Source organism: Centroberyx gerrardi, chromosome 1 (assembly GCF_048128805.1).
Source record: "Centroberyx gerrardi isolate f3 chromosome 1, fCenGer3.hap1.cur.20231027, whole genome shotgun sequence".
Lineage (NCBI taxonomy): Eukaryota > Metazoa > Chordata > Actinopteri > Beryciformes > Berycidae > Centroberyx > Centroberyx gerrardi.
This window is the reverse complement of record NC_135997.1, coordinates 7,794,172-7,808,510: the sequence shown is the minus strand read 5'-3', so window position 1 is coordinate 7,808,510 and position 14,339 is coordinate 7,794,172. Positions and strand designations below refer to the sequence as shown.

At 40.0% G+C, this 14,339-nt stretch overlaps 1 protein-coding gene across 1 annotated transcript; it reads left to right on the top strand.

The window, feature by feature from the left end:
* The first annotated feature begins 896 nt into the window (after positions 1-896).
* On the top strand, positions 897-7,050 carry tmem208 (transmembrane protein 208). The gene is made up of 6 exons (XM_071901493.2): positions 897-1,055; positions 1,662-1,757; positions 3,019-3,078; positions 3,248-3,384; positions 4,353-4,437; positions 4,701-7,050. Exons 1-6 carry the CDS (start codon positions 1,050-1,052, stop codon positions 4,836-4,838), a joined length of 522 nt encoding a protein of 173 aa, XP_071757594.1. The 5' UTR covers positions 897-1,049; the 3' UTR covers positions 4,839-7,050.
* Positions 7,051-14,339: the final 7,289 nt, after the last annotated feature.

The following is a 14,339-nucleotide window of genomic DNA, read 5'->3' as shown; positions in this document are numbered from 1 at the left end:
TTGCCACCTCCAATTACTATGTAATCAGCTGCTAGCATTGACGACAATGTGCACTCTCAAGTCCAACTCGCATAACTCCCGTCCAGGTTTCATTTTCATCAGACCCTTAATGAAAGACCATTGTAATATTCCAGTAATATTCAATAATATTGTGTCTGCGATGCTCAGTAGTGACTTTATAGCGACCAAATTGCACTTATGTTTACCTCCTATGATAATATTCCAGTAATATTCATAGATGTAGGTGATAGTTTTGTAGGCTATATTTCTAACATTTATTATATCGTATTGTACATGTCATGGACTTGATTTGTGTTTCATGTAAAATGTATTGCTGTTACTATTAGGCCTATTGCTGTTGCTATTACTATTACTATAGCTGTTACTATTACTATTGCTGTTACTATTACTTGTATTAGCTACTATTGCTGTTGTTATTGTTACTGTCAAGTAAAATTGTATTTATATAGCAAGTTTCATACAAAAAGCAACACAATGTGCTTCACCAGGCCAAGAGCAATACATGTATAATAAAATAAGAACATACATAAAATGTCATCATACATAAAAACATACATACATACACATGCAGAGGACATAGACAATTTAAAGTGCATATAAATTCAGGTAAAACAGGAGCAGACATTTGCTCTAAAAACCCAACATTAGTGTGTTCATTCAAAAGACCTAGTTAAAAACAGCAGTAAAAAGAAATGTTTTAAGTCTACTTTTAGGGTTTCAGGCAGAAAAATGAGTTTGTTTTCACCACCACCAGCAGATGGCGCTCAGTCACAAAAGTTCACTAATTCGACCCGAGTCGACCAGCCGAATAAGCAACATTTGATGACGACAATGTCATGCGCCGGATGTGTTGCCCCCAAACGCCAAACGCTGATGTGTTACAAGAAAATTACATCGCAGTGAAAGTTTGTAGTTAATTTTTTTGATAAAACAACACAACCGAGGAGCTGCCGTAGGTCAAAGGTCGATGTCCAAAAGGAAACACTGCGCTCCACTGAAGCGAACAGCAGCAGCGGCTCGGAGAGCGAATGGCGGTAGGTGAAGCAGAGAGACACATGCAGCCTTCAGTCTGACACACACACACAGGCTGAATGAATGAATACAACCACACAGAGGTAGAGAAATCCTTTATTGTACACGCACATTTACTTCAGGCATTTAGCTGAAGCTGTTATCCAGGGCGACTTACAGTGAGTGCAGCAGCAGCAGTAGAAGAAGAAGAAGAAGAAGAAGAAGAAGCTGAAATTCATACCTCACCAACACTGATAAGCAACCAGAATGAAGGAGTGCAAAGGTCAGAGCGCTGGAGCAAAGTGCTGGGAAAATAGAATAAGAGCCAAGAGGGAATGATAGAAGTATTTTTATTATTTTTTTTTAAGAGTAATTGGAGTGAGTAGAGGAGATTCAGTAGGGAGAAGTGAGGTGTGATGTGAGGTATTTGCTGGATAGTTGAGTTTTCAGCCCAGGACTGAAGATAGAGAGCTGGAGTGAGAAGGTAAATCCAGCGAGACAGGAGGGAGAAGAGACGAGGCCTGTGGAGCAGTTTGTTTGTTCGTGTCATGGCTGAACCCTATGATGACAGAAACTACCTCCTGTGTTGTTCTCTCCTCCTCCTCCTCCTCCTCCTCCTCCTCCCACAGCCCAAAGGTAAAGTTGGGACGAAAGGCAAGAAGCAGATCTATGAGGAGAACGAGGCGACTCTCAAGTTCTACACAAGAGTCATCCTAGGAGCCAATGTAAGCCGATGTTTTGTTTTGTGTCAGTCTCGTGAAACAGCTACATGTCACCGAGATGGCTCGTTTACAGGACTACAGCCCTAGAATGAGTGATATGACATTTAATGTTTTCCACTGGTATGGTGTCATGTGTTTACTAATGCAATCTTATATCATGGAAAAGACAATTATCATTGACTGGAGGCCACGTTTAGTACATGTAGACCTAACTTTAATTTCTTTAATATTTGAATTTAAAATGTGTCACATTTTTTCACATTTTAGTTCAGACTGTGCAAAAGTGAGTTATCAAAAATGTTTTAACTGTAAAAAATTTTAGTTTAAACTTTACTGTATTTTTGAAGAATGGAGCTACCCAAAGACATTTTTAGATGCAGAGTCAACAGTGTAGACAGTTGGGCAGCACGTCTGACTGTTCACTTTGTTATAGTATGAAGAGGCATGAACTCAAAAACCAGGTGCAGCAGATGCATGTCTGTATGGCTACATGTGAACAAAGTTTAGTTAACTGGCAGGACATGTTTGCAAGCTGCTGAGTCCCAAACCCATTGGCTGGACCAGAGTGGTTTCTGAGTGTAACAGTGGAATAACTGAAATGTATTCACTCTCTTTCTTGTGCCTGTGATCCGTTCCAAAGAGCTTCTGCCTAACATTACTTATGCCCAAGATATTTCACTGTGTCAGTGTTTGTGCCGCATGTGAACCAGGGCATAAAAGCAAACTGTTTGTGAAAACCTTACAGCGTTGTTGACTGACACACTTTCACCCTTTTTAATGTTGCCGTTTTTCAGTGCAGGTCAATTAATTGAATTGAATTAAATATCCCCACTAAGCCTCTCTATTGTCACGTGTCCAGTTAACATATGTTAATAACAATACATTTTAACACAACATATGCTATTAACATATCTTGTGTTGAAAAGTAACACACACACACGTTGTCCCAAAGAAGACACACAGATGTGTTAAAATAACACATCATTTTTTGGAGTGCATAGTGTCAAACTTAGTTTCAGTGTAGAAACCTGTGTTTTCATTTTGACCATTAAATCAATATAAGTGTAATGAAGTGAGATAGTAAAAGTATCCATGTATTATGAATTGTATGAAACAACACAATGTATTGATCATTTGTTTTATAACGTCACAGCCCTACACATCAAAATCAAATTGTGCGGTTCCTGCTGACTCCTAATATGAACTGATTGGGTTGGTTATCATATTTTATATCAGTTTCAAATACATTGCTGTTCCTCCACAGGCAATATATGCTGCCATAAACCTGTTGGTTTTCTACAGTTCATCCACATTTTGGACATGGGTGAGTGCATTTCATCAGGAAGCTTATTTAACAGCTCAAGATTTGTTAACAAAACTTCCCCAAATCTAATCTCATTTCTTGATCTTGTCTTTTCCCAACGCCGCTCCCTTCATGGCTCTCTACCAACGCTTATCTACTTCACCTCTTCTGCCCCCCCTGCTCCTCCTAGCTGCTACTAGTGTTTGCACTGGCAGTGTATGTTGGCAGCTACCGCTCCATGTCTGCCATGGCCAAGCCGGTGTTTGCTGAGGATGGGAGTCTGCTGGATGGAGGGATCGACTTAAACATGGAGCAGGGGATGGCAGAGTGCGTATTCCCCAAAACAAGAAGGGGAATATTGTTTTATATTGTTTTATCATCACTCCCCTTTATACTTGGCTTTAATAAGCAGTCTGGGTGGTTGGATTGTGTTCAGAGAGCAAAAATGCATAAAAACCAGGTGTAAATGTTCCCAATACGCACTGGAGATCTGATCACCCAAACTGACTCTGACGGTCGTCAAAACAAAGTATAAATGCGTTGCATCTCCAATCCACATTTAACAACTACGGTAAATAAATAGACATAAACTTTTGCACATGGATCCAACCAGGCAGGCAGCTCGAATAGTAACATAGGTCAAAAATGAATTGTCAGTGTAGTGCTGAAACGATTAGACGATTAATCGATTAGTCGATTGATAGAAAATTCATCGCTTAGACTTTTGGCAATCGATTGATCGTTTAAGTCATTAATCAAGTAAAAATACCAAATATTTGCAGGGTACAGCTTCACAAATGCTAAGATTTGCTTGTTTTTCTCTGTTTCAAATCATTATAAAATCAATACGTTGGGGTTCTTTGGCTGCTGGTCAGACTAAGTAAGCAGTTTTAAAAATCACTTTGAGCTCTGGTAACTTGTGATGGGCATTTGTTATTGTTTTGACATTTTATAGACAAAATGATTAATCGATTAATTGAAAAAATAATGGATAGATTAATCTATAATGAAAATAATGGTGAGTTGCAGCCCTATGTCAGTATTTACTGTAAATTTTAATTGTGTTTTGCGAGGGAAAGAGAAATCAGATGTCAGTGTATAAACTGGAGATGCATTGTCATTTCAGGTGTAAATGTTATTCACCTAAATCACAACAAAACATAATATGGATGCAGGATGCATGTTGATGCCGGGTGTGAAGGGGGACAGAGGGCACAAAACTGCTTCTCCATCCGTGTCGACAGTCATGCTTTGTTTTTCAGAGCTGATTTATTGTCACTGCTTTGTGGTTTCAGGCACCTGAAGGACGTCATCCTGCTCACAGCCATAGTACAAGTGCTCAGCACCATCTCCTCTTACTTCTGGTATCTTTGGCTGCTGGTAAGAGCTTCTGTACAATGTATTCTTCCGATCACCAGTTTCTCTGTGAAGTCCCATGAGGTTGTTGTCATGTTACTTGCATATAAATCTTGACGCAAATTTTGATGTCTAATTATTTTTCCTCTTGCTTTCCTCCCATCTTTTCTCCTGCTTTGATCCTCTCCCTTGTTTGACACTCTTCTTTCCATTCTTTTTTGCTGTATCGTGTGTTTATATGTGTGTGTGTCTGTGTGTGTGTGTGTGTGTGTGTGTGTGTACATCAGGCCCCTGCCCGCGCCCTGCACCTGCTGTGGGTGAACTTCCTGGGCCCCTGGTTTTCGGCCGAAAGTCCCTCAGCACCGGAAGAAGTGAATGAGAAGAAGCAGAGAAGACAAGAGCGCAGACAGATGAAGAGATTCTGATCCTGCTGCGCGGACTGAGCAGTATTTTTATACACAGAATCTAATATACAGATAGCCAGGAACCCATAAGTTATTCAGGAAGAAATTTTGATATGTAAGTTAAAATAAGTCCAAATCAGATACTGTGGGATAACTTGTTTTCCTCTTGTTTGTTTTCTTTCTGCTTTCTCCTATAATCCAATTTTCTCCCTAAATTACGAAATGACATCTGCCCTGTTTAGTTAATGTCATGGTCCAAACATTATTTGTCCTCGTGCAGAGATTTGTTTGTTGGTGCACAAGGCCTCTCTGTTCCCTCACCTTTTCCACACACTGCAGATCTCCATCATACGTCTCTCCCACGCAGACTGGCTGAGTTCAAAATACGGCCAGCTGAATATATTCTATATTCTGTCAGTGCCACTTTTGTCGAGATAGTCATTTTTTCTATTTTTATTTTTTTCCATCAAAAATTGCTCTGAGGAAATGGATTTAAATTTTATCTCGCATTAAAGAGTTATTTTGTTCGTAGGCTATTCAGTCCTATCAAATCGGTTCAAGTTATAATAGGAGGATGGGAACAACGTTTTTGCAATAAAAGTCATTCTCCAGCATGTGGACCCCGTCACCACACACAGTGCGACCTGATGGGGCCCATAGGTGCCTCTTTGCAGTGGTTTGTGGTGTTATGGGCAGCTGTCAAACACACTCACTGTGTGTGCTTTGAAGAGTTAAAGTGGTCATTGCTTTCACTCATGTCTTTAAATATTGAGCTCACCTTTTCCCCAGGAGATCAAAATTCTCATTTAGTGCCTTGATAACACTCATTTTGGTGTAACACACACACTAGTCGGGTCCTAACAAGCTTTTTTAAAATAAGGGGTTGTAACAATGTAGTTCCCATAGGACTAATCTGTAATTAGGTCTCCCGGATCAAAAGTATGAATATTTGTCCCAATTTAAAGTCAAGAGTAAAAGCCATGACAGTTCACCTTAAAGATATCCGCAGTAGTTTTTTCTAAGAGCAACTCAGATCAGTTTACATTCTAATTTTCTGTTGGATAGACAGCGAGCGTGTTTCCGCTGCTTAGTCTGCAATCTGAATGAAATTTCTCACTTCCTACAACTTTGGCAAAGTTCAGTTTGACTGTTGCCTTTGTTGTTGCATTGTTTACATCCATATTCCAGTGTAGCAAATCACATGAAAACCTCATACCCCTCGGGAAGCCATTTTTGTGGTTTGGCAAAGTTGGAACAGCCCCCTCCTCTGAATGAAAATAAATAGCTTGTTAGACTCCAAGAGAGAATCAAGTTAGTTTGTGTGCTCACTGGAAAAAAAGAAAAAAAATTGACATCTTTTTTTCCCTCCTTTTTTTTTAGTTCCAAATTGTGGACAGAATTCATCACTTGATGTCTTTAACTCTTCAAAACCTCTATGCTGAGAGCTTTTGATGGTCCAGAACAGAATCAAATACCACTTCATTCAAAAAGGCACTTAGCTATGGATCACCTGTGATTTAATGTGGGTTCCTCAGGTCATTTCCATCGGATGAAGTGTTCAGTGTTGAGAAACGGGTGTGCAGAATGTCAAAATACTCAGTTTACATTTTTCATGTGCATTAATTACACAGGCGATTAAGAGCAAAGGAGCAATATTAAATACTGAGTTCAGTTTTAGCTTAAGTTAACTTTAGTCATGCCGTGACATCACTAGTCACTCATACAAACAGCAAACTGATGTGATACAATCTGTTGCGGACAGAGGCAGGATCTTTGCCAGTGGATGTTTTTCTCAGCCTTTATCTCATGTCCGTCTCCCAACACTTACATACGCAATGCCTGGATACTTTCAAAGTCTTTAATGTACATATAATTAAATTTCCAGTAGAATATACAAACAGCTGTATTTTTTTTGTTTTGTTATATTGCTTATTACAGAATCAACAAAATAAAGGAAACTCTGGAGAGAAAAGCTACAAAGTGTGCTAAAAAAACAGACATTTTAAGACCTAAACTTGTTTTTAAACCTTTCTTGCCCTGGGAAGTTTTTTCATTTATTTATTAATTTATGTTTTTTCTAGATTAATTCATCATTTAAAGGCAGTAATTTATCCCAGAACAATAGGTGAGGTGGGTCTCCCTGTCTTAAGGAGCTGCTAACCATTAGTCTGTATTCAATGGGGATTTTTAGTGTCCCATGATGGTCTTAAGGCTGTTTTAGAGGCTTACATTTAATTCTGGGAAAACACTGAGTACCATTTTAAAAAAAAGAAATACCATAAAAATGTTGGTATTGGGAAGGAAAACTATCACGCTGAGCTGTGGTGGTTGCATTCAAAGCTTGGTGGTGTTCATTATCAGGTCTAATAAGGACAACTCTATACACTCGATAGTCTATCCCGTGTTGACAAAGTGTATTCAGTGATTCTGTACATGCTCAGACTTCAAAGGGAGCGGGCTGGCAAAGCCCAAATCTGCACCCAATATAATTACAGATTTCTCATTTTGTTAATCCATGCTTGCCCAAACTCAACAAGCTACAACCTGCAGTGTTCAAGTGTAAGGAAGAACCATTGTGACGGTTTGAATGCTATTAAAAAGAAGCAAACCCCCAAAACACAAAACAGCCAGACAAGATACTGAAACGACAAAATTCCACTTAATCCAGGACATACAGAAATGTTAACGGCTCTTTTACCTAACATCATTCTTTTCCTGTGAACGTCACTAACGCCACAAGGTTTTTTGGAAATGACTGCTTTTACTTTGAGTTGCTGGTTGCGTCCTGCCCTCCTCCACTCCAGCCCTGTGGTCCTATACTGTCTCTATTATAGGGTTATAAACAAAGTTACCAAAATTAGAGCAGCACGGCATCCAGTTGTCAGGGCCAATCCCAGATGTGGGCTTTGAGAGGGACCATGCTGCAGTGTAATTTAGCACTGGGGCCACTCTCTTGCACGTTACCCCACCCCCCTCAAAACTCACCCACACACTTTTCTCTCTCTTTTTTGTGACTGTTTTATCGTCTATAGGATGATTTGTGCAGAATTATGACTTTTGCATGGGTTTACCCCGATCAATCGTTTAAGGAGAAACTCCTCTGCAAGTTTTTGGTGACAGCGTTGAAGAATATTTCCCGAGGCACAAGACCAAAATGAACACATCCTTGAAGTTTTTGTTTTTTTCTTGTAAGCCTTTCCGTAAGTCATACGACCCTTTCTGCTTTGCCTTATCTTAATGACCAGAAATTGTCTCCGCTCCTTCTCTGCGGTGCATGTAGTTAGCAAAATAGAGAAAAAATATCTTAAAATAATAAAAGAGAGAGACAGAGAGGCCCCGACTTGGCTGCTGGTGTAAGATGGAGAGAAGAGAAAGGAGGGGGAGAGAGAGGTGCTTGTTTACCGTAGCAATAAAACAGGGCTCATCCTGACAAGATGAAGACAAGGGAGTTGAAACTGCATTCCTGTTTTTTGGCTTGCTGCCCTCTTGCTATCACACTGTAGTTCCATATATGTGGATTATCTGAAAAACCCCAACAGTTTGAATGTATTTGAACTACACAATATCTAAAATATTGTTGTTTACGGCAACTTGTGATAACTGTGCATGATATGAAAGCAAAACAAATATCCATGCTGAGATAGGAAGCGAGGGAGGAATGGGACAGTTCAACAGACAGCCGGAGTGATAAGCAGGCGGAGAAGTGGAGCCTTTGTCTCGTCGGCTCCAAGAGCGCATGGCCTTCATCTCGGATCCCTTTTGACTCGGAGAGCCAGACAAAACAGGAAATTGGGGGGCATTTGGGCAACAGTCTAGCCTTTGACCCCTGAACTATACTGCTGCCTGTCTTTGAAGTCCAGAGAGAGAATCACAAGCAATTACATGCAATGCAAAGCATGTTCCCTCGAACATCCAGACCCTGCTGCAAACAGAATCAGAGCTCTGGGTTTTGTGTGGGTGTGTGTGTGTGTGGGGGGGAGTGTGTGTGTGTGGGTGGGTGTTGTCTTCTTCAAGTCCATCATCTCTGCTCTTTAGTTTTGACCTTGTTTTGATTCTGGACCAAACTGGCCCAAAAACGGTTCACAATTTGGGTTATGAAGGAGTGGTCATGCGTCTTTTTTTCTCTGTTTAGTTGACACTCCTGAGACAATTCATATTTGATTTGAATTTCTGGTGTTGTCTGTATGTTACAACTGCAAGCATGAAGCAGTGTAAAATGCCTCTGTGTTTATTTCTTTTTATAATTCACATGCTTTCTATTGCTAATAACAAGTAAACATCACTATTTCCAGCATCATCCTTCACCTTAAAGACGCCACTGTAGCTCTAAAAGGAAGCTGTCAAGAATTCCTACTGCACTTGACTCTGTGTTTGTGTGTGTGTGTGTGTGTGTGTGTGTGTGTGTGTGTGTGTGTGTGTGTTTGAGAGCATCTTGAGCGTCATATTCGGTGGCAAATGCCCCAGCCTCCTCAGAGATTGTCACCTCCATTTTACTTCTCCCTCCTTTGCACCTCAGCAGCCTCCGTAACCACAAAATAGATGGTAAGCTAGCTTCCTACTTATAGCTAACCTGCCATCTGCTCCTGTCTGTCACCCGCTGCAAAAGGAAGAGAGATAGAAGAAATCAATAAAAACACAATGTTGTATGTGTTGTGCCACAGCTGTAAACGAAACAATTCTATAGTCTGTGGTGACTTCTACTGTTTTCCCATGTTTATATGGAACATGTACTGCACTAAAAATGTTGGACTATAAAATATCTAATGAATGAAGTGTCTGCATATAAACACCGCCCTGAAAATGAGCTATACTGTCTGTATGGCTGCCTGTTAAATAAATTCAAAATAATGCTTTGCACTTTTATGATGTAGCTAAAAATGGCTCAACCACCACAGTGTTGCTATCACTGTTAGCACATGGACATACAATGGAGATGGAAGTCAAGAAAACACTTTATTTGGATAGTCCAGCATTGATGCTAAACTATCAGGTGACAAAAAGTTGATGTTCAACAAAGTGTCACTTGCCTAATTGCTAACTTTAACCCTAATGTTAGCCTATGGTGGTCAGTCAATAGAAATATTTCATGTTTAAATCCAAAAAGTGCCACCAGTGAGACCAGAGAAAGAACTGAACAAGTTTAATTTTCATTCATTTGAAACTCACATGGTCAATCAATAGAAACCCTTCATGTTTAAATTGCATGGTTTACCTGGTTCCTGAAGTAATCTGGCCATTTGTAGCATAAAAATGTCACCATAGGCAGATTTCTGCATCATGCCAAACATGCGATCAGTCCAAATGATTACCAAAGTGATCCAAATAGTCAAATAGTGTGTACAAATGTACTACTGTGTGTAAAAGTCAAAAGGAACATGACTGAATCTATTTGTTCTTTGAAAATATAATGAAATGACACACCAGTCAATGTTTGGATTGATCAAATATGTGGAACCATGTGAAACCAGCTAATAAAATCTGTATACCACACAAGTATATATTATTTACAGAACCAAGGAAACTTCAATCGGGGATGAGTCGATGTCACATGACCCCATTCCTCCCCCCCCCCCCACACACACACACACACACCTCCAGCTGCACCCCCACACCTCCAGGCCGGTCCAGCCCTAAGCTTCCCTGCGCCCGGGGCTCTGCTCCTGCGGGCGCTCGGCTCTTCCTTCCCCGCAGCGACCGGGCCATCGCTCCACCTGGCCTTGATTCTTCTTCTTCCTTCCCACTGACCTCCCCAGTCCAGTCCTGACTGCAGAGTGACCTCCCTATCCTCTGACGTGAGTTGAAGTCTCTTAGATGAAGAAATACATCACATCCCTCCCTCTCCCTGACCTTCTTCCTCTACTTGCGTGTAATCTTGCTCCAGTCTCTTATGTTGTTTTTTTCTTTAAATCCGCCTGCCATGGCTTTTATTTCTTTACATAACACTTCTTTACCACACATGAATATTCTGGGGACACACAAATATTTGTAATATCTATTGTTTGGGTTCTGATTTGACGCTTGCAATCCTTATTATCGTTTATTGTGCCATTGGCAATTTAGGCATTTAAGCTTATCTGCAATTGCATCAATTGTCTAAATCAGTGATTCTCAACCTTTTTCATATCAAGGACCCCTAATTTAGTCCACATTTGAGCCACGGACCCCCATTTGATGAGATTTTGTCTCTCAGACCCAAATCTGAGAATATTTTTACTGTTAGATATGATTTTGTCCAGAATTCCATGACTATCTGTATAGTCATGGAAGAGAGGTGGAGAGATAACAGTGAAACTATGATCAAAATAGTCATTCTTCTACATTCTCTGATTGTGTTAACTTCTTGTAAATTAAATAATGGTGAGGCTTCATAATTTCATAGTTCATCAATTTGCATGGGACCCCCGGAACTCCCTCAAGGACCCCTGGTGGTCCCCGGATCCCAAGTTGGAACCACTGATCTAAACTACTAATGTAAATGTAACGGTACAGAAGTCCTAAATCTTAGAGGATAGCCATATCAACTCGTCCCTTTTTATAATTTAGAAATGTAACTTTGTACTTTTGAAGACCGACAGCTTTATGTTGGATCAATATCATGCAAATGTTATTTTGTTGCTGTTGTTTCTGACATTTTAGGCAAAAGCACATCTATATTGAAGGATTGGTTCATAGATGTGGTTTTCATAATATGGCAGCAGAACTGCATTTATCTGAATTTCAGAAATTATCTGAATGGTGGATTATCTGAATTTCAGGAAAAACAAGAGCATCATGCCAGAAACATCGAGAATCCTAAGAATCTCCAGGTTTGTTTTAGTCATCATCTTAGTTCAGTCTTATACAGTAATATACAGTTAGTCACCTCAGTTACAGTGTTCTGAACTTGAAGGAAAAGTCCTGTTTTGTACATTTTACTGGCCAAACCAAACTCATGCAACTGCAATCTCATGATGAACTGCGTAACCCCTGGAGCCAATGAAAATTAGCTTCACATTTTCCTTAATTTGGAAAAATTTCATTTACTTCAAGTGCTTAATTTTTGGAGACATCTGTCTGAGGCAATTCAAGGACAAACTGACAAATCTGCAGGCAGGCAGTAGATGCCATTTTCATAATGAATATTCTGCTCTGGGGCTAAACTGATGATAAATAATTCACTGTATAATGAGCACCTAGGAATGGTTTTTATTTTTACACACACACTTGCAATTTGTTATAACTTGCACACACACTTGGAATTTGTTCCAATTCAGTCTTGTTATACTACATATTTCAAAAATGTATGTTCTAGCAAATGTATTGGATGAACTATGCATGCATGTGCTTGCAATGTGTTATAACTTCGATCATGCTTTTCTGTACTTTTCACCTTTTATCTACAGTACAGGCTGCAGTCTTCTGTATCTCCTATCTCAGTCTAAGTTGGTATCTCAACCTAATGCACCCTTCATTTAATCTGAATCTAAGCATTGGCCATGGGCCATACAGTGTGCAAAGCTGCAAGCCGCCAAGTTTCATCTGTAGTTGGGGAACCTGTAAGCTGTTCTGTAGCCAACCATAGAAAGAGATGGCCGTGTGTTGATCAAATCCAGGGACATTTGTAGTTCCCATTTGTAGTTCAATTTGTGGTTCAAAGCTATATAAAATAACAACTTGGAATAAGGAAATGATTTACAATGAGCATCCCAACACACACATCTCACACATCTTAAACATCTGAATGTGGGTTAGCTGCGGACCTTTTGTCAAAGAAAATGCTACAATCTCAAACTGAGCACATCTTCCCACTTAGCCTCTGGATATCCTGATTTGCATGTTAGATTAGAATAAATGAAACTTCAGTGATCTCAGCGGGGAAATTGGTTATTCTCCTCAACACATGGAATGCCAACTGCAGAGGGCAGTGGCTGGTTCGTACGGGCAAAAGGACACGAAACGCCACTCTGGCTTCTGACTCCGCAGGCCTGCTGGCCGAACTAGTCAAACTCTTCACTCACCAGTGATCGTGACGACTGGTTGTGTTGTCTTATGGGAAAACATCTCCATTTCCTTTTACAGTCGATTTCTTCTATTTACCTCTGTGCTAACATCTCATGGTTGTGCTATTATATCTGTTTCTGCTTTTTCGAGGTTACAGTTACCTCTTTAATCTTCGACGTGTCTGTTCTTCATGGAGTGTCAGTAAACAAACAATATGAAGCCGCAGCGAATATACGCTCATTTGTATGTGGCGACATGTTCGACTGTGGTTTGATTTCAGTGTTCAAGTTCAGCTTTGTTGTAAGTGCCTGCCTTTTAAGTTGCCTTTAGTCACAAAGCAATTTCTCGCCAGTGTTTCCTGTGCCACTAATAGAATTATGCTTAACAAAAGTTGCATAGTACAATGTTGACAAATGTCAGTTGGATATTTGAGTTTGGTCTTTCTCAATTTTTTAAAGTTTATTTTTGGGGATTTTCGCCTTTATTCGAGAGATCAAAGTAGAGACGGACAGGAAAGAGAGGGGGACGACATGCGACAAAGGTCCGGGGCCGGATTCCAACCCATGATGTCGCACTCACATGGCACACGTCCCAGACCACTGAGCCACCAGGACGCCTCTCAATTTCCATTTTAAGCACAACACAGAAACAAACAAACATACAGTATATTCTTAATTGGCACTTGATCAAATGTCATCGAGGCTGATTTGAGGTTGGGACAATCACTGAAACAAGACACATGAATCCTCCCTCCATTCATTATTTGGGATTACCTTTTTGGTTGTTTGTGCTTTCTTTTAACAAAAAAAAAAAAAAAAAAAAAAGGTCCCCTCCATGAGCGACCACAGCCTGTCACTTGGCCCGGTGGCGCCATGGTCCGCATGACACCGGCTCAACCAGGAACAGCGAGGGACAGGCTCTATCACATCGGGTTCCCTTCCTCTTCCTTTGTTTTCATCCCGTTTCCTTCCTCGTTTTCTTAGATACTGTTCCCCCCTGATGGAAGTCTAAACATAATACAATACTTTGAAAGCAAATAAACTACAACAAATATAACGTCCTAGAACTTTGCCTCTTGCCAGGGCCGACCCAAGATTTTTAGGGATCCTAAGCAAGATTTTGGTGCATGCCACATGTAATGCCTTTTGGTAAATGATGTAAATTGCAACTTGTTTAAGGCACAAAAACATCATAAAAAGGCCTGATCGGTTATGTAGGAATGTAGTATTATGGGAGTTTGACATAAGACATAATTTTCAAAAATGAAATTCTAAATTAATGCAATCAGGCAATAAAAGAAGCTAGATTTAATTATTTAATCCATTCATTTTCTCTACCTACTTAATTTGTTTCAGGGTCACAGTGGGCTTGAGCCAGCATGCAATGGGCAAAAGGCACAGAGACAAAACAAAAAGCATATGATAATTCATCACCATAATTGTGCTTTAAATCACAGTATTTGAATATTACATTATTATTTTTAAAAAGTCATTTACAAAGCTAACTGGCTAACTGGCTGCTAATATGAGGAGATGAGGATAG